Raw genomic sequence first — 27,104 nt, 5'->3', positions numbered from 1 at the left:
TCAAGATCTCCAGGAACTCAAAGCCATCTAGAGGAAATCAGCAGGTCAGAGTCAGGTTGACATTGTCATAAAATCAGTATGTTATCTTTTGGGCTCAAATAGTGCTCAAATACAAAGTGGAGAGTGTGCCACTGCTTGTTTAGCAGGTTAGATAAGGCCAACAATTATTTTCTGTTATTGTACCAATTTGTGAAATTTCAAAAGAACATGGGTCAGTCAACATTGTCTTTATCATTGAGAAGCTTGTGCACATTAAACATTGAGTCCCATATTAAGATGTAAGAAACTTCAGAGGGTCTCAAAACCTTACATATGAACAAATGGATCATGATCAAAAATGTATTTTTCTCTTATAATGGCATATCTCTTTATGTAATTCTTGTCTGTATATTTTATGTGACATTCATGTGGTGAAATCATTCACCCCCAGTGTGTTATGGCATTAAGTTTGTATCTATCATAAGATTTAAAATAGATCTCTCTCTGTTCTCTTATTGTAAATATAAGGATTATACTGTAGTTCCCATATTTCGATACCTGGATCACTCTCCTCGGCGAATGCAATGATGTGCTCGCCATCCATGTCATCCTCCTGAGACATGAAAATAATTTGTCAATGTTTATATTATTTGCTAATGGTTTTCTCAAAACATTACATTTGATTGATAGTGGTGGATAATTGCTAATTATGTATCATTGAATATAAAGAAAAAGAACTGCACTCACAGTTCCCTTTAAACAACTTTTAATTTCCCCACGGATGTTTCGAGCAGAAAGCGCTGAAGAAGAGCTTTCTGCTCAAAACGTCCGTGGAGCGATTAAAAGTTGTTTAAAAGGAACTGTGAGTGCAGTTATTTTTCTTTATATTCAGTTAATTACATGTAAGGATCCAGCACCCAGTATATACAATTTAGGAGGTGTTGAGCGCGTTTTTCCATTGTTTTACAAATAATTATGTATAACATAACATGTTGATGATTTGCTTACCCAGATCTCATACATGTTGTGAGGTTGCAGTTTCCTCAGGGTTGGTCTGAAACAGAATAGAGGTAAGAGAGATGACTAACACGTTGATCAAAACACCAACAAGATCATCCATTCATGATTTCAGATATTCACCATTGTAACTCAAATATACTCACACAGTTCACAGCAAAAATGGACACACACACACACACACACACACACACACACACACACACACACACACCTGTCATGGTCCTCAATGAAGTCAACAAGCTCATCCTCTGAGTACGGTTTTCCAGGGATGGTGACGGGTTCATCCATGAAGGGTTCGTAGAAGTCAACTTCATTTAGCTTGAGGTCGAGGGCCTTAGCAACCTGTCAGGGCATCATTGGAGACAGAGTGACATAGGAGATATAATTTTGTAAATATTTAGTAAATCATACATCATGTAAAATGTAAACATATTTAGTAAAGCATACATCATGTAAAATGAAGCAGGAAATACCACACAGATTTTTCAGTGGTGTGGTTTATAGGTACAAAATACTAGAGAAGAAAAAAGGCCTTCAGCTATTTGGGATAATTTGGGGGTATGGAAAGGTGAATCGATAACGGAATTGATTGTTAATGTGGATAGCTTTGTCATTGTTCTTCTAGACCTTTACATTAATTCTCAGTCAGGTACAGAAATGTGCCCATCATGACAAATGCAATTCTTTTCCATATTTCCATAAAAATGCATTAACATCAGGGCGAATCGGCAATTTAATTATAGGCTAATTTAGGAAATATATATGGAAAATGTATATATATATATATATATATATGTGTGTGCGCGTGTGTGTGTGTATGTGTGTGTTTTTCTGACAGCGCTGGCCCTCAAAGGACTGACAGCGGCTCACTGGTTCATTTTCCATACTGACACCGGCATAGCCCAATCAAATGTCTTACTTTTTGGGTGCGCCGGCCTTCAAAGAGCTGACAGCGGCTCATTGGTTCAATTTCTATACTAGCGCTAATACGACGCTGGCTGTGACAACAAAATAATTGTTCCCCGGCTTTCTCTGTCTATGAGCTGCAGCGTTTCTCAAAGTCAAACTATGAGCCTCCTCAATGAGTAGATTGCTATTCTACGGAGCTGTGAATTTAAATTACGTTGGGCCTCTGTCTGTTAATTTGCGGCACAATTGAATGATAATGGGGGTTCTAAGGGCCGATTCTAAGGGCCCAGCACTGACAGGGGGCCCCCAGAGAGCCCTCCAGATAATACTATATATTATTGGGGGGCCCAGAATTAATGTCTGTCATAGCCCAAATTTTCTAGCAGCGCCCCTACAAACATCTATTGACGTGAAATAGGCCTATGTCTCCATGCAGGGTACAAGCAGTGAAGTTATATGCAGGTAGCCAATGTTCTCACTTAGGCCAATATAATCTGGAATATTATCAAAATAGTAATAATAATTATAATGTCAATACAAAATCAAATATCAATAATAAAAAAATAAACAAATACCATACATATACAAATCATAACTCTAAGAATTAATTCATTATTTAAGTGTAAACTGAACAGATATGTCTTGAGATCCCTCTTGAAAGATCCAAAACAATCACAGGAACGCAGAACACTAGGCAACTCATGGCATAGAATGCATACATATTTTAAGTGGACTGTCTGCAGGGAATGTGTCTGACTGGGCCATCTCGGGCAAAATGCCAGGGCCGATTTTTTGTCCCAGTCCAGCCCTGATTAACATCTACAGCAAAGGCTGCACTGTCAGAGATCATCTGAAAAGGGAGATTCCAATCTTCGGATAAAGCGTATTGTCAGTGAGTCCCGGACTTTAGCTCTGGCACCTAGTTGTCTTTAATGGAATCTTATGGGCAGGCGTCCCATGAACGCCCAGTGGTGAAAAGTAATAGTATATAGGGTGGATCTTTGTCTTTTGTGTAACCACATTTTACAGAGACATTTATACCCAGTGGGGCTTTAGTGGTGTTCGACAAAAATTGGAAACATTTGGAAACAATACCACTGAAATTCCTCAAAACTGATTTTGAATTCACATTTATTGCTAAAAATGATAGATGATATTCATGTACTGTAGGCCTACTTCTGACTACTCATACGAACGTCATTGGTCAGCGGCAGTAGGCAGTTATCACCAGACTACAGAGTTACAACTCTACATATTACAACATTTTTGTTTTGAGTTGTCAAATGGGTGCTCAAGATTGGTGAGTAATACATGTCACCCAGTCTAAAGCTTGTTAGCCATTACACTTTTATCAATGGGGAAACTGCTAACATTGCTATTTCCTTAAGAAAATCTCAGATTCACTGTATACCTTGGAGTCAAAGGTGGCGAAGAACTTGATATGAGGGTGGAATTCCTCAGCTGCATCCTCATAGGCATCAAAATCTGAAGTGCGACAAAATATAAAGTTCGTCAGCAGCCACATCAGGGCTCTACACAGCACACATCACCTATATGCTCACTGCACTCTCTATACAAACCACACAGGAGTATGTGAAGGGCGAGAATGAGAGCATGTGCTGTTTTGTTAGTGGGACATGGCTTTAGTACATACGGTCAGATTTCTCATTCTTGAAGAAGCCCACCAGTTTGATGTCCTCATCAATGTTGAAGAAACCTTTCAGCTCGTGCCTGTTGTCAAGGATTTCCACGGGGTCATCAAGCAACTGGGAAGAAAGGAAGAGGGAATAGGATGGAGACAATGTAAGCTGTCAGGAAGCATCCAACTCATTTGGTGCAACTGAAATAATTGAATGTCACTTGCTACAACTATCGTTCACCAAAGTGACATGCCGCCGGTACTTAATTTTATAGCAGGCTTTATTTCATTACTTGAAGTCCGGCTCTGTACTATAAATAGCCAATCAGAATGTCATTAAGGGATCATTGATGTTTTTAGGCCTGTTTGACCATTCCAAACGGAGTTATGTGTCTGATCTTGTTTGCCCATATATACAGTACCCTCCAGAATGATTGGCACCTCTGCTAAAATTGAGTAAAAACCTGTATCGTACATAATCTGTTGGTTATTTATTGTAATCTCACAATGAAAAGGGAAGCAAATTTATTCTGAGAAAAAGGAAAATCTCAAAAAGAAATAAATATTTTTAACAAAATCACGTCGCTCACAATTATTGGCACCCCTGCTTGTAATACCTTCTTAAGCCTTCCTTTACCAATAAAACAGCTTGTAATATTCTCCTATGACACCCCATAAAGTTGAATACAAACCAAGGGATTTAAGGCCATTCGTCTTTACCAAATCTCCCCAGATCGTCCAGATTCCTAGGCCCACACTTGTGCATTCTCCTCTTTGACTCACCCCACTGTTTTTCTATGGAGTTTAGATCAGGGGACTGAGATGGCAATGGCCGAAGCTTGATTTTGTGTTCAGTTAACCATATTTGTTTTGATCTGGACGTTTGCTTTGGTTCATTGACCTGATGAATGATCCAATCATGACCAACTTTTAATGTCTTGGCAGAGATTGACAGATTTCCTTTGAAAATGTTCAGGTTTTTCTTGGTGTTCATGATACCATGCACCGTAATTAGGTTCCTAAGGCCTTTGGGAATAAAAACAGCCCCACAATAGCACAGCCCCTCCACCATAATTCTCATTAGGTATGGGGTTCTTTTCAGTATAGTCGTTCTTCTACACCAAACACACCTAAAGTGTTTCTAGCTAAAGAGCGCAATTTTCATTTCATCTGACAAGACCACACTTCCAGACAAAGTCACTGTACCATTCAGTTACTGGACAGGCCTTTACCTGGCATGCCCTCTAAATAATCTTTTAGCAGTGAGGTCATTTTTGAAGATTTTTTGGGGGACTTGGTGACCCCAAGATGATACCTTTTTCTGTAACTTTCAAACAGTGGTTATATGGAATGTTTTGCCTATCTCATCCACCATAATGTGCGTGGGGGCAAGATAACCATGGGTCTTTGTCCAAGCATGTTTGTCACATTTCCACTTGATTACAACCTGTTAATCATTGTTTTAACTGTAAATGTAGGCATTTTAAACAAAGTACCTAGTTTTTATAGACATCCCCTGACTTACAAATGTCAACACGCTTTGTTTTTATTTAGATTTAGTGTATTCTCTTGTCTTTCCCATGTTGAAAAATGACTAGAGGATTTAGCCTGTGTTACTTTATTTTCATACCTTAGTGAAAAAGAAAGTCATGACTTCTGAAAGTTCAAAGACACTCTGATTAACTTAAATAAGTTGAAATTAGATAGGAAAATGCTTAGGTTTTGTATATAAGATTTTTCTAGGGGTGCCAATATTTGTGAGCAATGTGTTTTTGTTAAAAATATTTATTTCTTTATGAGATTTTCATTGTGAGATTATAATAAATCACCAACGGATTATTTTATACCTGTTTTTAGTCATCTTTACCAAAGGTGCCAATAATTCCGGAGGGTACTGTAGCTGCCCAGAGGCATTTCCAGGATGAAATTGTGATATGAATATGTGGAGTTGAGTATGAAAATATGGGTATAAATCATTATAAGGATGAAGCTGACTGCAGCATGCTTCCCTCTCACATACATCATAGATGAACTCCACCAGTGTGTCAGCAGCAAGCTCTCCATCATACTCAATGACCTCATCATCAGCGAAGATATAGACACAGTCTTCCTCATCCAAACCTGTGAGACGGGAGGACAGACTTCAATAAGGCAGATATACACTTTCAGGATTACACCACTAGAGGGAGTGATTTTGCTCAGTTTGCCTGTAGACTGGTAGGGCACCTTTAAAGCTCAGAGTGTAAATGAACTAATGAGTTCCCATTCCCATTCTGTCAGCAAGGGCTTAGTGCTTAAAAGCTTTTGGCCTTATCATCATGAAGGTTACTGAAAACCAGTTGGTAAACATGCATAGTGAATATGAAATAAAAGGAATATGGGGGAAACATGGCCTTTTCCGTATACTATGACAGAGGTAGGGTACCTAGTTTCTTGGCAACAGCACTGTCCTTCTTCTCATCAAGCACACCGAATCCTATATCTTCGTCATCTAGGTCATCCAGGACCTGGGCTGCAAGCTGCCAGAAAAGGAGTTGCAATTAGTCATACATTTGTTTCATTGAGGTGGTAGACTATCCTCTACCATTACAAGTTCCTAATATGTGCTACAAATGAAGCAAAACAAAATATTTACACCATATCTTTTAAACTCTTTTCATCACCCCTCTAGAATGGCAATAGCACACCTATTTATGACCCCACAGTGTGATTTCATCTAAGTGAGTGTTAGATGACTCTGCATCCGTCTCTCTGCACATGTAGTGGAGGCCTATTATTTTGTTTCACTCCCAGCTCACATATTTGTGAGTATGCTGTAAGCAGTGTCGCTAGTCCAGATGAAGCCTTCACACCATAAAAGCCCGGCACAAAGACCGCTGCCCCTGCACTTTCTAAATCGGAGTGAAACCTGACCCGATTGATAGACAGCGGCGTCCACCAATGGTAGCATGGCATTCGTGGATGCCTGGCATGAGGAGATGGAGGCTCTGTGCCAAGTCGGAGTAATAGGGTTCTGGGGTGCCGACAGGTGCACTGCAGTGTGAGATGTCTACTTGCATCTTGTCAAGGAAATGTTTGCTCTCTCTCTCTCTCTCTCTCCATTTCCAGTTATTCTTTCCATGCTTCTTAGCTCTGCATTGTAATCTGCATACTACCTTGGAGTATAGGAATAACTTCACTTGTATTGATATTTTATCATTAAACACTGTAAATATTTTTCTCTGAAGGAGCCATTTTTTAATATGCAGTTGACACTGTTCAACATGCTTGCCATTATGTGATATTTAGCAATAATAATAATAATAATAATAATAATAACAAACAGATTATGATTGTAGATAAAAGAACATATAGTTACTGAAACTACTACTACTGTAGGCCTAGAGAAAGATGTACAGTAAAGTTAAAGATGCCAGTTAATATAATGCAGAAAAGAAATAGAAATAAGAAATAAGTGTGTGTGTGTGTGTGTGTGTGTGTTATTTTACATTCTGATGAGAAAAGGGATTAATTTTGCTCAGGAAAAATTCTGTTATATATTTGTCCTAAAGCACAAGACCAAAAACACAAGATATAATGAAGATGCCTGACACTGGCCCATGATGTGTAGTTGGTTTATTGTATTGGCCTAATACGGTTTGTCAGATTGTTTTACTTTTAATTTTTGGTGCAGTGTCCCTTTTATATTTAGCCTGTCCTCTGACGCTGAACTATTATTGGTTGAATGTGGGGCCCACTATGTGGAATAGTGGAGTATGGATGTGTAGTTGAATGTGCTTTGTGGGAATGGAGGAGTATTGATGTGTGTCTCAGCCTGTGTGTGCCAGCCCATTTCTAACATGATATCAATGACCTCATTCAGTGGGGCTTCCTGCATTCTGCATATTTAGTCTCTTTCATCACTTTCATCCCCTCTCTCTCTCTCTGTCTGTCTGTCACTCTCTTTTTTCATTATTATTTTTTTTGAGGGGGGGTGTTGGGAAGCCAATTGCATCAATAAATGAATCTGGGTGCTATAGACTGCTTTGACTAACATTGCCCCCCCTCTCTCTCCCTTCCTCTCTCTCTCTCTCTCTCTCTCTCTCTCTCTCTGTCTCTGTTGTGACTAAATTTGTGTCATTGAACTTTGATTTTCTCTTTAATATATTTTAAGCTGAAGACAAAAATCTGGGCATTGATTGAATACATCCAAAATCAGAAATCAACCCATTCTACACCCAAAAGTCCCAGCCATGGGTATCATTAAGTTGGTATTAATATGAAAAGGCCTTTAAGGGGGAGGGGGTTGAGGCTCACATCTATCTGTTAAATAGATTGAGTGCTAAACTCAGCTCAAAGGCTTTGGGCCAAACGGGCCACAGCTATATAAGGTAGCCCCGGCAGAAGCCATGAGTCGACAAGAGGGACGAAATATTTGCCATGAAGGCTGAGGTCGGGAGCTTCAGCTTCTTGACAAATCAGGGGAAGGGAGGGAGGGAGGGAAGGAAGAAGGGACACTTGATCCAATCCGGCTTACAGAAATCCACGCCCTTCTCGTCTCTCTCTCTCAATCTCTCTCTCTCTCTCTCTCTCTCTCTCTTTCGAATGGCGCAGGCACAGGGAAGTGGTTGTCAGGGCCAGCGAGGCCCTCCCCAGGTGGGGCAGGGAGTGAGCCGTGCACTAAAGAATAGAGTCATGGGGTCACGTTTCAGGCCTAGGGCCCACTCCATGCCCCAGGGACTGTCTCTGCACTTTGTGTGATTTAGGAGTTCATAACGATTTTCTGGCTAAAGCTCAACCTAATGTGTTTATGCTGCACTGTTGTTAACTCTCTGGAAAAGCGTCAAGAGCTGGAGTTTCTAATGAGGTGGCAAGGACCCCATACTCTGTCACGATGCACCCTGCTGGCCCCAGTTGTGGCATTTCCTCCACAACGTAGCATGTACACAAACTTTTTTGTTTTTGAGAAACATACTTTTATCATGTGATAGCTACTCGTCAATGTCCAGGCCAGGCTTCAATTCATGTGTACCTTAATCAAGTTTTACATAGCAAAAATGTACATTTTTCTTATGGATGGATACTGTATACTGTCATGCAATTAAATACAGAGAATTTTGAACTTGAAAAACGGTTTGTGAAAATTATCAACGAAAAAGCCGCAGTGCAGTACAGTTGGAGAGTACAAGATAGACCCTCCACCCAACCCCACCCTGTCCCTGCAAATGTATCTATAAGGGAAGAAAGATGATCTACTGGAGCTGCTTAACATCCCGAGAAGCACAAACAACCACAGCAGTGATATACCGGCTATATTTAGCTCGAGCGAGTGGGAGCAGATACGGACCCGGGACTATTTTGGCCAGGTGGTGGTGACGCTGGAGTCCCTGGGATCTGCTGACAGGTACAGTACTGCGCCCATCCGTCACCCGCCCTCATGAGCCCCCAACGACAGAACTCCGCAGCCCACAAGCTCCTCGCCCTGGTGCCCGGCCAAGAGACGGAGCCCATTGGCCCCCAAGAGGAGTATGAGGGCGAGGGTGGAGAGGTCAGCGGGGCGGCGAGCGAAATGATCTCATACATAAATGCTTTCGGTTTGATTTATGGACCGTGCTGGTGCAAAGAAGCTGTCACACACATACATAGGTGTGTGTTGTACAGATGTAAGTCTCCGCATCACATGAGGCTGGATGGAATATGTTCATCTGGCGAATCCTGCCAAGTATGCTACACATGGTCAAAAAAAAAAAAACAGCCACCAATGCATCAAGACTTTGGAAAATGCACATACACACATATCAAACATTACGTTCTAAAATTAGTGTAATTTTATATCAATCCTTGATGTCAGCCTTCTTTCAGCACACCTGTTTCTGCCTGAGCTCTGAGAAACCATATTGATCTCGTTTCTCTGATTACTGTCAGTACCTCGCCATTAGCCTGTGGAATGGAATTTATTTTCTACTTAGTAAAGCCAAAATAAGCACCTTACACATGCAGAAGGCACTATATTCCTTCCTTTTGGTCTTTGCAGCATGCAGTGTCGAAGTCACAGATGGCTCTAAGAAGGCCTATATAAAGAGATGCAGGAGCTCATACACCTCCTAGGTGTGCTTGGAGGGTGACACTCAACCACTGTTGAAGAACAGGGGGTGACAGCAAGGCCAAACAATTATGTAACCTTCTGACCAGCAGGAATGCAGACTGAGTGTTAAGTGACAAGGCTGGCCCGGAGATTTATGACATCCTCTGTGGAGGATTCTCAACACTTTCATCTTTTCTGGCCAAGGAACATTAACAGGTGAAATTAACATGTGAAGGTGAAGCGCAAGGCAACTCTTTAGGGATTGGAAGGATTTGGAACACATCACTTATCATCATTTAGCTTATTGGTACTTTGAGGGCATACATTCAAATGTATCATTCATTAAACAGTCCATCCTGGCTGGAAAAGGTTGAGGTTGGTAGGGAGGTTCTGGACCCAGTTGACCAGAGCAGGAGATGTCGCCTCTCACCTCTTCTCTCCACCCTCCACCTGAGCCTCTCTGATACCAACTGTCATTCAGGCAAGTGAGGAACAGCTGACAGCTGAATGATTAACCTTGGTGATGGGGTTGAGATGGTACAAGACTTGGACAGAGTCTAAGGCCAGTATCTGTGGAGGCCAATATCCAAGGAGGCCATTCAAGGGCCATATAATGTCTAGGTCAAATACAATGTAAAAAAAATTCGATTTCATCTAACCTCAGCAAGGTTCTGTGCAAATCATCAACATGTAATTCCTCATTGGCACTCAGTGGGACTAAGTAAATGAATAATATTCCATCTTCCATTCAATCATCCAAACTTCAGCTGTCCACATTGCAAAGTCAGTGTCAGGGTTCTTCTTCTACCCCAGGAGGCCTGCGTTGATGATCCAGATGTTCTGACATCTATTTATTAAAGGGCTATGAGGTGGAAGGACTCTAAGAACATCACCCTGGCAGGGCTCCAGATTTATTGGAGACAAATTTACTTTGAGATATCTTCATAGTATCTTCTCCATGGGTGCCACTATCCAGGAGTTCCTGTAGGTGACTTAATAAACTCCTGACCCGTGCCAGCATTAAACAAGGACTCATCACATCAAAATAGCTGATCTCCATGCATGACGCACTGGGATATGTAGTTTTAGGCAAGGTGTTATAATATCTTTAAAAAGTGGAAGATGCCAATTGTCACTCATCAGAAAGAACCTTTAAAAAACATATTTGCTGGAGTACTGACTAATGACTCAGCATAAGGCTTCACTCCCAAACTTTTGTCTCCATCATGTGTGGGTATGACCTGTGACGGTTTAACATGCAAGAGGTATCCCTATTGTTGACAGCTTGCCAGAGTTAGAGTTGGGATCTAGTGTCCGCACGACTCAGCATTTGCCATTCTGGCAGGCAGACCCGCTGGACTGAGCAGTGTGGTTCATGATGCTGTTACACAGACCCATAAACAGATAACCCAGAAACAGATATGAGACATACCCTAACAGTCAGCAATTCTCTCTCTCTCTCTCTCTCTCTCTCTCTCTCTCTCTCTCTCTCACACACACACACACACACACACACACACACACACACACACACATGCACACACAAACCAAAAACAAGTCCTATCACGTTTCAGCATAGACCTGAAAACTTTACACTCTAATGTAAACAACAATCAACACCATTAGCACTCAGCACTATTAGCAATCAGCACCAGTAGCCTGTCTTTCCTAGGTAGCAGCAGCATGGTGGGGAAGGCCATAATACAAGATGTCTCCGTAAGTAGAACAAGTATGAACAGTAATCTGACAAATATAAAGAACAGAGTGTATGTAAAGCATAGATTCAATGAATTGTGAGAGTACGTGTACTGAGGGGCTTATTTCAAAAGTGGTAAAGTAGAGTGGTGGATGCAGATAGACGTTCAAGCATTCTTCGTGTCAAGATAACTGCTAAATTAATGCCCCCACTCACACACACACACACACACACACACACACACACACACACACACACACACACACACACACACACACACACACACACACACACACACACACACACACACACACACAACTGAAGATCATGAGCCTCTGACCAAATCCTCGGTAACTGAAGATCCCAAAGTGGAAAGCTAAAACAGCATATCTGCATATCAGCACATTCAAGCCACAGAAACTCAGACAGTGCTATGTGAAAATGTCCATTTATATTCATGCAATTCACTGCAGAGACCTGAGAAATACATACTGGTTCTTTACCAGTATTCAATGGTAGGCTATGCCATAAGCGGCGGTTAAGTAAAATTTGACATTAGGCTATGTTTCCCTCTCTTAGACAGAAGTGTGAAATTAGTTGGGTGTTCATCTCAAACATACACACCATTCAGCATTGACAACATTGACAACACTTGAATTTCCCCTGGGGATCAATAAAGTATCTGTCTATCTATCTATCTATCTATCTATCTATCTATCTATGTCAAATAAGTGCAAACTTAAAAAAAAATGACTGCTCTCAATATCTGCTTCTCTCTTACAATCTCCAATTTGTGTACTTTGCTTCCAGCTGCAGTAAATTGTACAGTAGGCAAGCCTACGCTCAATCAATGAGCCCTCCACTCCCCTCCCCATCTCTCCCCCTCCCTGGTTAGTTCCCGGCCCACCAACCTCAAGGGCCAGCTCCTCGACCTCAAACTGCTTCTGGGCGACACGGCTGCTCCCAACGTGCTCGTGGTAGTAAATGACGAACACGTCATACTTCTTCATCACAGCCTTAAAGTTCTTTATGTTGAGGTCGATGACGCGGTCCCGTCCGTCGAACTCAGGTATGTCCAAACCCTTCTGGCCCCAAGCTAGCTGCCCGAAGGCCATAAGCAGGCCCAACAGCACCCAACCCCACTTCATTCTGAATGTCTTGGTGGGGTGCGCGAGTGTTGCTCCACTAAATACAATGGAGAAGAAGGAAAGAAAGAAAGAAAGGATCCCCGCTACCCAGAGCAGAGCAAGACCAAGTCCTGAGCCCCCCGTGTGAAAACCCCCAGACACAGACACAGAGAAGTTGTAAGGGGGCAGAGGGAACTTGAAGGGGTGGGATCTGGTGTGTGTGTGTGTGTGTGGGTGTGTGAGTGTGGGAAAGATAGGGGGAGGGAGAGGGAGCGGGTGGCAGTTGTAGGATGATGAAAATGTAAGAGTGAAAGGGAGGAGGGGGGTGGGGGGCAGGGGTAGAGTGACAGAGAGATTGACACCAAGAGGCTTGAGCGAGCAAGAGAGAGAGAAAGTGGCAGACAGACCGATAGAGAGAGGGAGATCATATGAAGACCCAAAGTGGGCTTGGCAAGGTTTGCAGCTGACACTAGCCCTACTGTAAGGAAAGGGGGTCAGATGAAAGTGAGAGAGGTGTGTAGAAAACACCTCCTTTACTGACAGAGAAAGAGAGAGAGAGCAAAGGTGGACAAAAACAAAGCAAGATGTGAATGATAACAGCAAGCACAAAAAAGTGTGCTTAGAGGATAGGCATATGACACTCCCCTCCCATACTGAGTTTTTAAAGCGCTCCGATCCAGGCTAAAAATATGGAGCGGATCGTGAGCGCTGTGTGGTGTGCGGGAAGGGGCAGACTCAGTGTCCAGTTAGCTGGCTTTGGCACAAGCGCCTGCTAGAATGTGCCACTAGGTCGCACGGGGACAGGAGGGGGAGCTGCAGATCAAGCCTCTGCTAAGGATTAAAGGCTGGACCTCCTCAAAGATGTACACTGACCCTCCCTCTGCAGCAACATTGCTGGTATTCCTTCGAGGTAGCCCAGGACACGCATAAAATCACGGGAGACTGAATTAATCTGTATGCTTCATATTATGTGCGCCTACAATAATAACAGCCGTGAAAGAAAAAAAGGACAATGAAGCACTGAAGAGGACATCTCTGAATTTAAAATGTCATGATTTAGTTGTCTGTCAACAACATGCGTAAGCTTATGCATGTGATGTGTATGAATATGAGAGCGTGCAAGAGCATACAATGTGTGAGTCCTCAGTGTGTGTGTATCTGTGTGTGTGTGTGTGTGTGTGTGTGTCAATGTGCCTGTGGTAACTAGCTAAATGTCTCCCATATTAGTTTTCGAATTGAAAGTCGAGAGGTGAGTTATTAATAAAAGTCTGAAAGGCGATCTTACAGCATCTTCTCCAACCTCTTTATTTAGTGTCCTGTGGAGTTAATGCCTATTTTGCCATCAGAGGAGGATTTGCTGTTAAACAAGGGGGCTGTTCGCAAAAAACACCCAAACAGGGATGTATCCGGTGTGGTTTACTAAAGGAGCCAAGGATAATTTAATTATGCTCCTACTTAATTCTATGTGTGTCTCTTAGCATGTGGATTGCCAACTGAAACTAAAATGTAATGTGAGTGGAAATACTGGAATGACCTGGTGAATCATCGACGTGTTATATGTGCATGGGGTGATATGGAATCTTTATGTTAGACTGATTCATTACTGAAGATTTGTCAATTCATTGATTCAGACTGTTTTCTACTAATTAGTTAAGTTATTAGTTATTCTGGCACATTGAAGTCTTGACTATCTGTGTTTAAGCCTTACTTGTCACTCTTTGCCTGCCTATCAAAACAAACACAAATCGCACAAGAAACATTGACTATGAGGCTTCTGCAAGTGTGTTACTGCATCCAGATTGCAGGGACATGAGTCCGATGGGCAGGACAAGATGGCCCTCAAGTGTCTGAGGATGATACATTGCATTAAACATTGAGGTAATGTCTGAAGGATACTACAATCTGATGAGCCCTGTGGAAGTTTTTGAGAGTGAAAAAATAAACATGGGGATCATGGTCCGTGTCTTGAACTAACATGACGCTGGCTCTTACCAGCGTACACAATCTTGTAACAAATTATCACATCTCAGATATTGATTGCTGTTGGCAGCCAATGTGAGGTAGGCTATTTTCCTAAAAGTGTCACTGTTCTGTTTGAATCTGCACCTTCACAGGGCACTGGACTGGTATTCAAACATCATGTATATTAGAGAGATAGAGAGGAATTAAGTCATTTGATTTTGCAGATTGTGTGACAACGGTCAGAGCTGTGTAAAACAGCTAAGTGATTATAATTTCTAAATTCTATCTTTGCCCTAGATGCATTCTCAAATGCCGCCTCAACTTGCTGGAAGTCAAAATGAAGCATCCAAAGATAAAATCAGGATGAAGTGGTAGAGGAGGAAATTAAGGGAAAACTAATGTTTGTTGAGATTCATCATCTTAATTATTTCATGATTGAGATAGAGCACAATAATAAAACAAAGACTAATCTTTATGACCCTCCAGGAGGTACAGAATGAGGTACAGAATTCACACAGCGTAAAATCAGCTCAACCTCAGACACTTTATAAGAACTGAAAGTAGATTTCACGCACAGACTACACAGATTCTACAAAAGCAGGACAGAAGGTTATTGAAAAATATAAATGTAATGATATCCAGATGTCAGCATTTAGTTTTACACTAGCCTCATTTCCTTAAGAGTCCTCGACAGTTTGCATATGAAAGCTACTTGAAGACAAGGAAATACACTTTCATTATGAGAACAGCATCCAATTCCTTTTATTCATTTTACTTGGACCATGATAATCAATTTACGCTTAGTGGCATCCAGTAGGTTCTAAACAAATATTACAAAAACTCAAGAAACATTTAACACCGGAGTTTTAATTTTAGACATTTTATTGAAATATTTCTTTACAGTACAAGTGAAACCAGGTAATATATAAAAAGACACAACGTTATGAAGACAAACTTATGCACCATTTTCTGAGAACACAAACATCAAAATAAAACAGAAAAGATAGCATTTCATTTCATTCAAGACATTAACAAGGGAGATGTTTTCATTTTACACCATTAAAATATATGTCTACAAACAAGACTCGAACCTGGAGCTTTTTGAGGTTTCCCTAGCACACAACCATTCTGCTTCACTCTGCTGGTCATAAAACAGAACACCACATGCGCACACACGTCCTTTCTAACATTTATACACAGACAGACACACAGACAGACACACAGACAGACACACAGACAGACACACAGAGAGAAAGAGTGCATCCTACTGGTAGTCTTGTAAAAGACAGTGGAGAGAGAAGGTGAGTCATAAAAGCAAATGGAATGACAGGAGAGAGACAGAAGAAATTCATTCTAAGGACTTCAAGTCACCTTGAGAAGTGTGTGCGTGTGTGTGTGTGTGTGTCAGAACATGCATGTGCACTACATTAGTGTTAAATGATAAAACAAAGGGGAGAAACTCCACTTCAATGCTAGTTTGTCTATGAATCCTGTGTGTGTGTGTGTGTTTCTTCTTTAGCTTTAGGAGTCATCTCCGTTGACACTGTCTCCGTCATCTTCGCCTTCCTCCTGCTCCCCCTCCTCGCCTTCCTCTTCTTCCTCCTCATTCTCTCTTCCTTGGCTCTTCACCTAAGACAAGGAGAGCACGTGTTGACAAGACCTCCACAGACATCACACAAGAATACAGAACAGCCTGTGTTACAGAAGGTAGGAGGAAGGCCGCTTTTCTTTACACATCAACATAATCGTGTGAGATGGAGGTGACTGATGCCTAAAGTACTTGAACTTCATTCTCTTCTTATCTTAAGTTGCTTTTCCACTGCATGGTATCTGCTCAAATCGCCTCTACTCGGTTTAGGTACCAAGTTTTCCTTTTCCACCACTAAAAAGTACCCTCTTTAATGTAGCTGGGAGCCATAGCAACGAGGAAGAACACTAGCATGGCGTCACTAACGCTGACACAGTAGCCTAATAACAACAACGGACAAAATCAAGGGGATTGTGTTTCTGATTCCTGGTATGTGGCTGTTTGAGTTAATGTTAATTTTAATCCATGAGAGAAAGTTTGTTAATTCATAATGAGATAGAACACTCGTCTTTTCGAACCGCAGGACGTTCTTCCATTTTCAGAGTGGCAAATCAAATTAACGAATGCAACTGTTGTGAATAATAACGTAGGTAACGCAATCTAGTTGTGAAAATTGTTAACTGCTCGTCGTGTTAGCACAGTATTGCTGAGGTATTTTTTAAAAATGACGGGCTTGTTTAGAACACAGGGACCCTACAGTAACCTGCAATAAATCACTTTTTGGCATTGCCTCAGCTCGCTTGGAACCTCAATGGAGGGTATACCAGAAATAGTACCAGGTACCAGTTTTTGCTAATGGAAAGCCAAAAAAAAAGCTAGTAGAGTTGAGGTGAGTTGAGCAGATACCATGCAGTAGAAAAGCGACATTAAATGAGGACATATGTCCCGATCACCAGCCCTCCACCCCTCCTCACCTCCTCCTCTTCCTCCTCCTCCTCCAGCAGGTCTCCCTCCTCCTCGGAGTCATTGAGCTCCTGAGGCTCCCGCTCCCGCTCCTTCTTGCTGCTGGTGTGCTGTAGGGACGATGCCTCTCCAGCTTCTGTCTTAACGCTCTTACCCTCTGCTCCACACAGGAACAAAAAAAATAAATAAATAAATAAATAAATAAAATAACAAACAAATAAATAAATAAATAAATAAATAAAATAAATAAAACAATTAATCAACCACTTATTTATTCATTAATTTAGAATTAATTCAATGTATTAGCTTATAATTAATTAAATAAGGTATTTTCGTTCAGCCATGAGGGTGGAAAGTGGCGTACCGGACTTCTTGCTGTGATCCTTCTCCATACGGTCCAGACTTTCCAGCAGATAGTCCACCTTATTTTTTATCTGTGTCAGCTCTTTTTTAATGGTCTGCAGATCGTCTGCCTTCACTGAGAGGAAATGACACAAAACAGAGGGAGGATATTCAGAGCCAAAAGCACTGTGTGTGAGTGTGCGTATAGGATAGGATAGAACTTTATTGTCACAGTCACAAGTACCAGTGAAATTGACCATCAATTATCCGTATGTGTGTGTGTGTGTGTGTGTGTGTGTGTGTGTGTGTGTACTGACTGGTGCGTGAGGATGTCCTCTGGCTGCTTTTGGACGAGGAGAAGCTGGACTTGGTGCGGCGGCTGCCACCACTGCTGATGCTGACACGGGGCCGCTTGGAGGGGATGACTGCACGTGGGAGGGGGGGTGGCGGGGGAGGCACACGTGATGGGTACGAGTACACCCTTTACAACAGAGAGAGGAGAGAGTTAAATGCGAACCTACAATATGGATTGATAAGAATCTGGAGATACAATACACATCATGATACACAGGTTGCGTTTCAATATCTTGTGTTTTAATCAAGGCCATACTAATTTATGTAATGTAATAGTAATTTTAAGGGAACATCATCGTAGGCATAAAATGCACCGATTTTGTTAAAAACTTGAAGGGGTCCTAAAACCAAGACCTGTAAAATATTTCTGCTCAAATCCTGTGATGTTATGTCTTCTTGTTAGCCCTTGAATTTCCCCTTGGGGATAAATAAAGAAAGTATCTATCTATCTATCTATCTATCTATCTATCTATCTTGATATTATTTACATCCTGAAAAACACATTATCTGGGATCCCTTGGGGATCAATAAAGTATCTATCTATCTCTATCTTGATATTATTTACATCCTGAAAAACACATTATCTGGGAAGCCATGTCTTAAATATCTTGATAAAATATATTTAATATCTTGAAAAGTATATTACAGCCATGGCATACTTTGTAGGATGAAAGACAAACATGTTTTCAGTATGACTGAACCACTAAAAGTAAGACATGCTCACTGATTTTCTAAATTGCGCTAGATTAGGAAACTTTTTCAGAAAGAGATACATTGAGGGCATTATAAACTTGTACCCATGGCAATCAATTATTACTTTTTCTTTAAATGCTATTTTTTTGATGCTGTACCTATATTTGAGGTCTCCACATATAATGGGCATTAATATATAAAAGAAAAAAGGGAATGTTGTCATTTTCAAAAGACTGAAATGGTATGTGGGATAGCTAGTAAGAACATGAAAATCTATGTTGATAAAAAATAAGTATCAATGTTGTACCATAGATAAATATTATTCATAGGTATAACGATGTAATTACTATGTGTATTTATGTATAGGGCTGCTCGACAATGGCAAAATCATGAGATCACGATTATTTAACACCATTACTGAATGATTTTGGAAACATCATCCATTTTCTAAACTAAAAAAAAACCCAGTAGATCCAATTCCATTTTATATATAACGCATCTGAAAAAGAAACATAAAACATGCAAAAACAATCCATGTATACAACAGTTACCACTGTAGTGCTAAAGGGTTCACTGGATTTATAACTCAAATTATATTTTGATTACGTTGTTCTCATAATTGTTGGGAGTCATAATTGATGATTATCTATTAATTAAATTAATTGCACAGCCTTATTTCTTTATGGATATACAACACTGGCACTTTGTACCCTAAACTATCATAAATCATTCCCCTATAGATTTACATGTTCCTAAAAGCTACCCCACATTCCATTTTACCCCTATGAAAATGAAATAAAATCTCACCCTGTTATATCTTCATGTTGTGGAGACGAAATGCTGATTGATGCCATGTGGGTACAAAAAAAATGTTATAAAGCCAACAATAATACTATCTTCGCACTTTGTTCCGAGTCTAGGCCTTATATAAAATCGATGGTCATGCAGTACAAACAAAAATTTGGTCAAATTTGGTCAGGCTAGGAATCCTACTTTTTAAGACATTAATGCCCAGACATGGCTTCAAGGGGAGGCATTTCTGAAAGGGTAATAACTAGAAAAAAAATGAGGAAAAAAGGATGAAAAAATAAAATAAATATTGGAATCGAACAAAAATACATACATAATATTTGGGACCTAAACATTATGTAAAAAACCTGAGACGCCTATTATTTTTAATGTCTGAATCATTTACACTTAGGTTTTTTCCAGTACACATATGTTAAAACCCAATAAAAAATACTGATGGAAAAAAGAGGGTGTGGCAACCATTTTCCTAGATGCTGTCTGATTTGACCAGGAATGAGCCTCAGGTCATTACAATATTGATATACACGCTGTGTGTGTGCCACAAGCCTTACCTGTCATAGTAATCTCTCTGGAAGTCATAGTCCAGGTCAAATGTTGAACTACTGCATACACAAAAGAGAGAGAAATTAGATTTAGATAACTTTAGATTTAGAAATTAAATGAGATAACCAAAACCCCTAGTGATATGAAATGGTGAAGCAGAGAGGCACACCTGTACATGTCTCCTGCTGAGCGCTTTGTAGTCTTTGCCCTGTGTGGTTTGGGCTCTGCGGCTAAATTAATATCTGGAGAGTAAATCATAGCACAAAACACATCATTAGCTCCCTTAGCCCGTCATAATACAATACTGTTTACATGTGCCATACATATGCACATGCTAACAGTATTGTGATGTACAGTATATGCAAAACCTTTCTGTCCTAATCAAATGACTGTGATGAATAAGGTTTCCCAAAAAGTCCTAAAGACATGCAAGTTTACAGATAAACAAATAGTCAGATAGCTAACTGCTTTTCAATGACTTTGCTAGTTGAACCAACTGCACACTCAGCCTAGGCATGTCTCCCTCATATGTTCTTACCCAGAACCTGCCCCACGACCATACGACCGTCTTCGCTGGCTACGGCTGCCCTGGCGTTCCTCTCGTTGGCGAACTGCACGAAGGCGTAGCCCTTGTGCACAGAGCAACCCACGATCTTGCCGTACTTGGCGAAGATGGCCTCCACATCAGCCTTGGTCACCAGCATGGTGTTGAGGTTGCCGATGAAGACCCGCGAGTTGAGCGAACGTGGGTCCGTCTTGTTGGTCACGTTGCTGGCCATCAGGCTTGCCAGGGAAGGTGAGCGACTGGATGGACGGATGAATGGATAGATGAAGATGAGGGGACAAGGACAAAAGCCAACGGGTTAGTCAGCCACAGAGGATATACCCCCCCCCCCCCCCCCAAAGTAAACTACAAACATGGACCATGCCAACCAAACACACAGCCCTATCCCTGGTGGAAATACCAACCAAAGACACAGCCCTATCCCTGGTGGAAATACAGGGGTGCCTGAGAAGAGGCCTCTCCTGCACAAAAGGGAAGCTGGACACACTCCTCGCACCTTTCATTCTCTGACAAAATTCTGAAATATCTTTTCATTAAACGTAATTAACACCACAATTAATCTCTATGCTGTTAAGTCAATGTTAAATTTACAGAAGGGAAGTTTAACTTCAAAATGTTAATCTCAATTTAAAAAAGCCTTGTGTAACTAAGCATTTGTATGAATACTATTGTGTTGAGAGCATTGGTATTGTCCCATGGAATCAAGCAAATTTTACCTTTGCAGGAAACCTCAACCTGACTAATCACTAAACAAAACACACATTACTTAAGCCTGAATAGCAAGGGGGAGAACCAGCACTTACAACAACACATCAATATAACAGACCAGTAACAGTGGCATCAATATAACAGACAACTGGTCGAGTGTTTCATATTCTCAGTTCAACACACATTAACTGGTCAACTGAACATAGACATCTGTGGGATAGGGTTTTTAAGGGTGAGAAAGGGGTACTCCTGAGGGGTGGGGGGAAAATAACTACCTGTGTGTGTGTGTGTGTGTGTGTGTGTGTGTGTGTGTGTATGTATATGTCTGTGTGTTCTTAGAGTCTCACTGAGAGTAGCCGTCATTGCAGGAAAAGATGTTGACAGAACAGAACTGTGGGGTTTAATAACCATCACTCACTCCATGGAGCCTGTGTGGAGGGAGGTCGTCTGTCCTGCCTGTAAGTTCTTTGTCACTGAGGATGGGACCAGTGTATGCTGGCAGGGGTCTTGGGAGGGGTGCTCTCAGCCAAAACTACAACTCCCAGCAGCACCTTCTCAGAAAGCAGCGCTTGGCCCAACGAATTACACTGAGGCGACAAAAGAGACACCTCAATACAACTACATAGGGTTAGGTAACTCGGTGAGTGGTTTTCACAATGTTGCCGTCTTTCCCACAAAAAACAATCGTTTCACATCCATGTTGCAGCCCCCCCATCCTCCCCCAAAAAACAGAAGGGAAAATCACAGTTCCATCCAATTCTTTGTAAATGTCGGCCTTTTAACTTCTGCTGAAGATATTTACTGATTGGCTTTTTGACAGGAGAAAGTATCTAGCCAAAAAATAAATAATACAGGACCAGTTAATTAGGAAGGTCTCTCTCTCTCTCTCTGAATGCTGTGGGGGGGGGTTGCTGCATGTACTTTCTTCTCCCATCACCTAAAATATAACCCAACATAACTGCTAGTAAGGCTCAAAAATAGTCCTTCTAAAATGGCTACTATTGGCCATCAGATGACACATAGTATCCATAAGAGAAAGTCTAGTCTAACCATACAGAAGCTGCACTGCACTGTAACAAAGGTGAAAGTTCACCATCATGATGACTCATCAGGTGCCATGCTTGATGTGTTAAAACTCAGGTCAAAAAACAAAACACAATCTTACTCTAGTATAAACTACACAGTGTGCTACAGTAAGCAACCTTTAGCTAAAAAAAGATGGTTAAAAAACTTAGTGTATATGGTGGTGCTATAATCTGTTTTTGAGTCATCGGCCATCTGAAAGAGAAAGCATTGTTAATGTGTTTATGTCAAACAGTTGTAATACATGAGAACGCACTCCTGCTACAGATAATTGTTCTCCCTTTGGTACAATATAAATATGAAGTAGTAGTGTGATTGTTTTTTTTTACTATGAGGCCCACCACAGAAATGTACTCGTTCACTAAGCTTGCGGCTGTGATTGTAATTACTGACTTGTGTGCAGCCATTCGTTCCAATGCAAAAGTGACAGTTAAAAATTAGAATGCATCTTGGTTTAAAATACTGTGCACTGAAAGTCTTCACCAATGACTATTTAAGGGGGCGATCAGATAAGACGAGGTGACTGCAGTGAGCTGCCCCCTTTCTTATGTTGTTTCGTATTTGCAGTAAGCGCTTTACACACTGCTTATGCGCCCAGAGCGCCTCTTGTTGGGTGCGTTGCATGCTGAGTGCCTCGAATTGAAAAAAGTTCAACTTCAAGTGGGCGAAAACGCCCGTGTTTTTATGATATTTTTATCTTGTGTTTCATAAGCGGCAAAGCTCGTCCTGTCTGATCGCCTCCTAATAGCAGTTCTTCTCATTTTCTTCAGGTATGTGACTGTATTTGTACATACTCATGTGAATAATTCTGGTTGAGTAATATGGTCATCATAATACAGTCTCATCCATGCCAACTTCACCAAGTCACAAAGTCGGAATTACATAAGTGAAAGAGAATGAGTTGTTTATCTTATTCACCCCAAGTGATGCAAATATCAGATCTGACAGCTGTATAAATTATTCAACTTAATTATACGATCAGTAAAAGTGAGCCTCATCTGATGAAATTCATCTGTGTGGCCATAGCAGTATGTCTAGTTGAGGACGATCAGCTATGACATCAATACAGTGAAGTGATGATGGAATGTCAGGAAAATGACTGAAACTGGTGCCGGACTTGCTGTTCCCTGAAAACATGGCATTGAGCAGGGTCCAGCTAGTCAATGTAGCCTTGTTCACATTACCACTCCAAATCAGTCAGGACAGTGAAAAACTACGATATCCAATTTTTCCAAATCTGATTCAAACCATATGGCAGTGGTTTCAAATGGGATTCCAATCAAATTTTTACAGATTTGTTTTCTTCCAAGTCACTTGCAATGCAACACTAACAATAACGTAGATCCGGAGAGATGGAAATTAATTCAATGAGTGTTAAACACAACTAAGTAGTCGCCACCGTTTCTGTCGCTTTCTTGTAGTTAACAAAAACTTTGCGCTGTGGCGCCACATTAGCCTGGAAATCCAGACCCAAATCCAAAAGATTAAGGGTCTTGCTACGAGTAATGAAAATGGGCCAACTCGAGAGGCAGCGCCAAGCATGCATAGGCGTCAGTTTGGGGGGGGACGGGGGGGCTTTTTGTCATGACTCCCCACCACTTTTTGAAACCCCTCGGTAAAAATAAATGAAGAAAGAATAGGCTCTCTCTCCCGTTTTCATTTAGTACTTTGCTGTGAGTGAAACAGCACCCCTTTAAATGCTATGTAGTGAATGTGGTGAAACACAGTATTACACTCCCGTAGTCTTCAAGTGGCCTACACTGAAACAGCTGCTGAGCTCGGACACAATTGAGCAGTTATAGTCCACACTTCAACAAGCCACAAACATGAAATCTACTTCTATCTATTTTATAGGAATAGAGGTACTAAATTAAGTTTTGAGTGTAAGCACACACATAATTTAAAAGTGGCTTTAGGAGCAATGAGCGAGCGAGCCATTAGTGTTTGTTAGTGCCCGGTATAGCTTGCAATCTGGCAAGGCTTAAAAGCTATGAATGAGACGAAGCTAAAGGTGAAAGAATCTCCTTTTGCAGGACCAGCAGGTACGTGATTGCCTCTGCCACTCGCCTCGTCTAGACTCACTAACTGTACCCCAAAGCACAGTGAAAATCGTTCAATTAGCTGTCAGAATTCTAAAAATTCAGAGAAACCTCCGATTTTGGTAGCCCTATTTAACCCGTTAAAAATTGCACAACAGTCTATGCGCATTACAATGACAGTGATTTTCAGAACATGAAATAGGCCTATGCAAATTATATTGTAGCCACAAAAATGTCATTGTCCACATCACTTTTTAAAACACACTTAGGTTGATGGTTATTGTCCACATCACTTTTCAAAACACACTGATGCCACTGCCTCTGGCTGGCCTATATCAGATACACCAGTGTGATTGGTGCAGCTCGGCTCCATGGGCATAGGTAATGAGCATCATTACTAATCGCCAGTCACTCGCTGAGCAAATTCATATTGTGTCCTCGCAAGAAAGAACTCTGGACTTCCAGAATAGCTCCACATAATCATTTGGGGCAAAAACAGGCACAGCTCTATTTCATCCATTTTGCTCATTTGTATTTCCTGGGCGTAGCCTATTACCATAGAAATCACTGTGGATAAGACTGAGTCAATACGGACAGGCCGATTGGATCTGATCACTTGCAATATGTAATGCGGACGGTCAGTCAGGATGATTGAAATTCTGATCAAGGCTGAACAAGGCCTATTAGCATCGTCCTTGGATCTGAATCGTAGCCTCGCTGACACCAAACAATCTCAGTTCACTTCACTTTGAGTTTCAAGGGGCATAACCAGCAATGATCAACATAGCAAACATATATTTCTTGTAAATTAAGGTTTTAAATGTTGTTTACTCAATTTAAAAAAATCAAAAATATATATGTCTGTCATTTAAAACGTCTGAAAATACACCCCACTGTTGTTTAAAGCCAATGGTTATGTACAAAATGTTGCCAACCGCCCTCCTTTCATCGTATAAAGCCCACCCTTTGCTGGATAAGCAGTTGGCATGGGGTCCTGGGTTTTTGATGATTCAGAAATCGCCTTGAATTGCAAGGTGACCAGACAGATCTGTCAGAACAAATTCAATATGTGCCCCAAGATTTGACTGGTCTCCAGGCCATCTGTATCCTGGAGTCCACATTTGCCACTTTCTATCAAATGTTTTGACAGCTAATCAACCTGTAAATAAATTGGAAGATAAATTCCAAAAAGAAAGAAAAACATCCTATTCAAGCTTCCTTCAAGGCATGACCAGTAGGTTGTCTCAAACAGAGGTAGATTCGTGAAATTCTGAAGCTTTCTCTCAGCATTTTGTAGACCTCTGTGGAATGTTGTGCTCACTTGCTACTGTCAGCTATACATTTTAATTGAATAGTTGAATACTATGCTATTAATACTAATTTATATTTAAGCTGCTTATTGAACATCCAAGGTTAAAATATACAAAAGGCTTATCATCAACATTGTGGATTGCTAATAAATGTCAAAGCATCCAAACGATCTTCTTAGCCAGTGAAATTGTTGGGAGGACAATTTTACATCTGTACCAAATAAACTTCTGTATTTTCAGTCCTGACAAATAACTCCAGGTCAATGTCAGCATCTAGAGCAATTGATTGCAAATAAACGTAAGAACAATAAGTTAGCGAGCAAGCACACTATAACTGTGCAGATCACATTAGCTGCAAGTTACAAAGCACTCGCTACTTATTTCTTGGGGGGGGGGTCTGAAGTAATCAGATGTGTCAACCAAGTTTAGCTATTTTGTATGTGCAAACGCGACTGTCAAATCTTTGGATTAAAGCATCTGTGCTGAATAAATCAAACTTTGATCTCGCCTGCTAAACAGCAATATTGCTACAAGTGTAACACTAGATGAAGGCAGGTTAACGTAACAAGAATGCAATGCTGGTTCAAGAGGCTTTATCAATAACCTCCCAGTTTTGGATTTCTGTAATCAGAACATAGACCTGAGGTTAACCACAGGTCTTCCCTGAACTCTTTGGAAGTACAGTAAAAGGAGAACAAGCCCTCTCCCACTGCATTTCACGCCTTCTTTTGATCTCGTCACAGTAGTGCACGTTCAGCTTACATTCAGGCAGCTTGCAATCAAATAATTGAGCGTGCTCCCGTATACTGCAAACATGTACATTTATTGAAGTCAATAAAATATTTATGTAAAATTGAGTCCATGTTTTTGTTTAGAAATTGTTCCTCGAAAAGCCAGAAATGCTCTTGATGAAAAAACACTTCCCTCACAAAAACATCTGCAACCAATATTTAAGACAAAATCGGCCATGTGGAACAAAACAAGAGTCAGTGCAGTCCAAGGTATGGTTCCTCAAAAGTAAAGCACTACCGACAAACAGCAATACTTTAAAATGGAAAAACACCGCAAACAAAGTAAGAAAACGTTCTTCAGCTTGCTCTAAAAATCAGCTACGTTAGCTCCCAGCTGCAACAACTAGCACCGGTCAGTCATTCAAGATGCAAAAAAATCAGTCCCAGCTCACGAAAAACGTATAAAAGTCACACCTTACAAAAACAATCCTGCAAATTTAGTGCAGACTAGTGTGTTGTTATTTGAATAAATGAATAGCGGCTTGCTTGCGACGACATAGCTTGCTAATAGCTAACGTAGCTAGCTTCACATTCTTAAAAAATAATGCATCAAAAGATCCCAAAGATATTGCCAAGGCAGAAAAACAAAAATGTGTAAAAACCTTGAATAAAAATACTCACCAAAACCTTAAAGTTTAAAATGAATATTTCGGAAGGATCTACAAATTCGGTTGCTGGCACAAGTACTGACTACGCATCAAATCGACGCCATGCGTTTCTCCTTTACGAAATGGCGCAGGGACAGGGTAAAGAGAGGCCTTTAATCTCCGCCCCTTCTCTCAAAGTCGACGCCTGTTTGGTTACTTTACCAGTAAACTTAAGGAGTACTGGTCCATGTATGGCTTGAATGCACGTCCGTTTAAAGTTTCACGGGCGTTTTTGACAAAGACCTTGCAGGTGATTGGTCTACATAGAGGCAATCCTCAAAAATGGGAGTTTCCCAAATATCAGAGGCCTGTGTGCATGTTCTATGGTAGAC

At 40.9% G+C, this 27,104-nt stretch overlaps 2 protein-coding genes across 3 annotated transcripts in view; both read right to left on the bottom strand.

The window, feature by feature from the left end:
- casq1a (calsequestrin 1a) overlaps window positions 1-12,564 on the bottom strand; it is a 14,244-nt gene extending 1,680 nt beyond the window's left edge. The window contains exons 1-9 of the mRNA XM_076293726.1: window positions 12,219-12,564; window positions 5,973-6,066; window positions 5,568-5,668; window positions 3,563-3,674; window positions 3,320-3,393; window positions 1,211-1,341; window positions 988-1,033; window positions 538-592; window positions 1-27 (exon numbers count right to left, since the gene is read on the bottom strand). The exon at window positions 1-27 is cut by the window's left edge and continues 74 nt beyond it. Coding sequence (XP_076149841.1) covers window positions 1-27; window positions 538-592; window positions 988-1,033; window positions 1,211-1,341; window positions 3,320-3,393; window positions 3,563-3,674; window positions 5,568-5,668; window positions 5,973-6,066; window positions 12,219-12,455 — 877 coding nt within the window. The 5' untranslated portion in view covers window positions 12,456-12,564. The remainder of the gene's footprint in view (window positions 28-537; window positions 593-987; window positions 1,034-1,210; window positions 1,342-3,319; window positions 3,394-3,562; window positions 3,675-5,567; window positions 5,669-5,972; window positions 6,067-12,218) is intronic.
- Window positions 12,565-15,243: 2,679 nt separating this feature from the next.
- On the bottom strand, window positions 15,244-26,863 carry LOC143133830 (heterogeneous nuclear ribonucleoprotein C). 2 transcript variants are annotated; one of them, XM_076293728.1, is made up of 10 exons: window positions 26,747-26,863; window positions 21,321-21,489; window positions 20,168-20,433; window positions 19,799-19,871; window positions 19,638-19,688; window positions 19,084-19,116; window positions 17,547-17,710; window positions 17,252-17,365; window positions 16,899-17,044; window positions 15,244-16,025 (listed from the first exon to the last, which is right to left on the bottom strand). In XM_076293728.1, the coding sequence occupies exons 2-10, from the start codon at window positions 21,323-21,325 to the stop codon at window positions 15,918-15,920; spliced, it is 960 nt and encodes a 319-aa protein (XP_076149843.1). In that variant the 5' UTR covers window positions 21,326-21,489; window positions 26,747-26,863; the 3' UTR covers window positions 15,244-15,917. The 2 variants fall into 2 exon arrangements, with proteins under 2 accessions (XP_076149843.1, XP_076149844.1); XM_076293729.1 differs by lacking the exon at window positions 19,084-19,116.
- Between the last annotated feature and the right edge of the window lie 241 nt (window positions 26,864-27,104).

Source organism: Alosa pseudoharengus, unplaced genomic scaffold, assembly GCF_046254945.1.
Source record: "Alosa pseudoharengus isolate Yale_2024_CS ecotype anadromous, Long Island Sound unplaced genomic scaffold, YU_APseudo_1.1 YU_APseudo_1.1_scf_2, whole genome shotgun sequence".
Lineage (NCBI taxonomy): Eukaryota > Metazoa > Chordata > Actinopteri > Clupeiformes > Clupeidae > Alosa > Alosa pseudoharengus.
The sequence above is the reverse complement of the archived record's forward strand: the minus strand, read 5'-3'. Positions and strand labels throughout refer to the sequence as shown.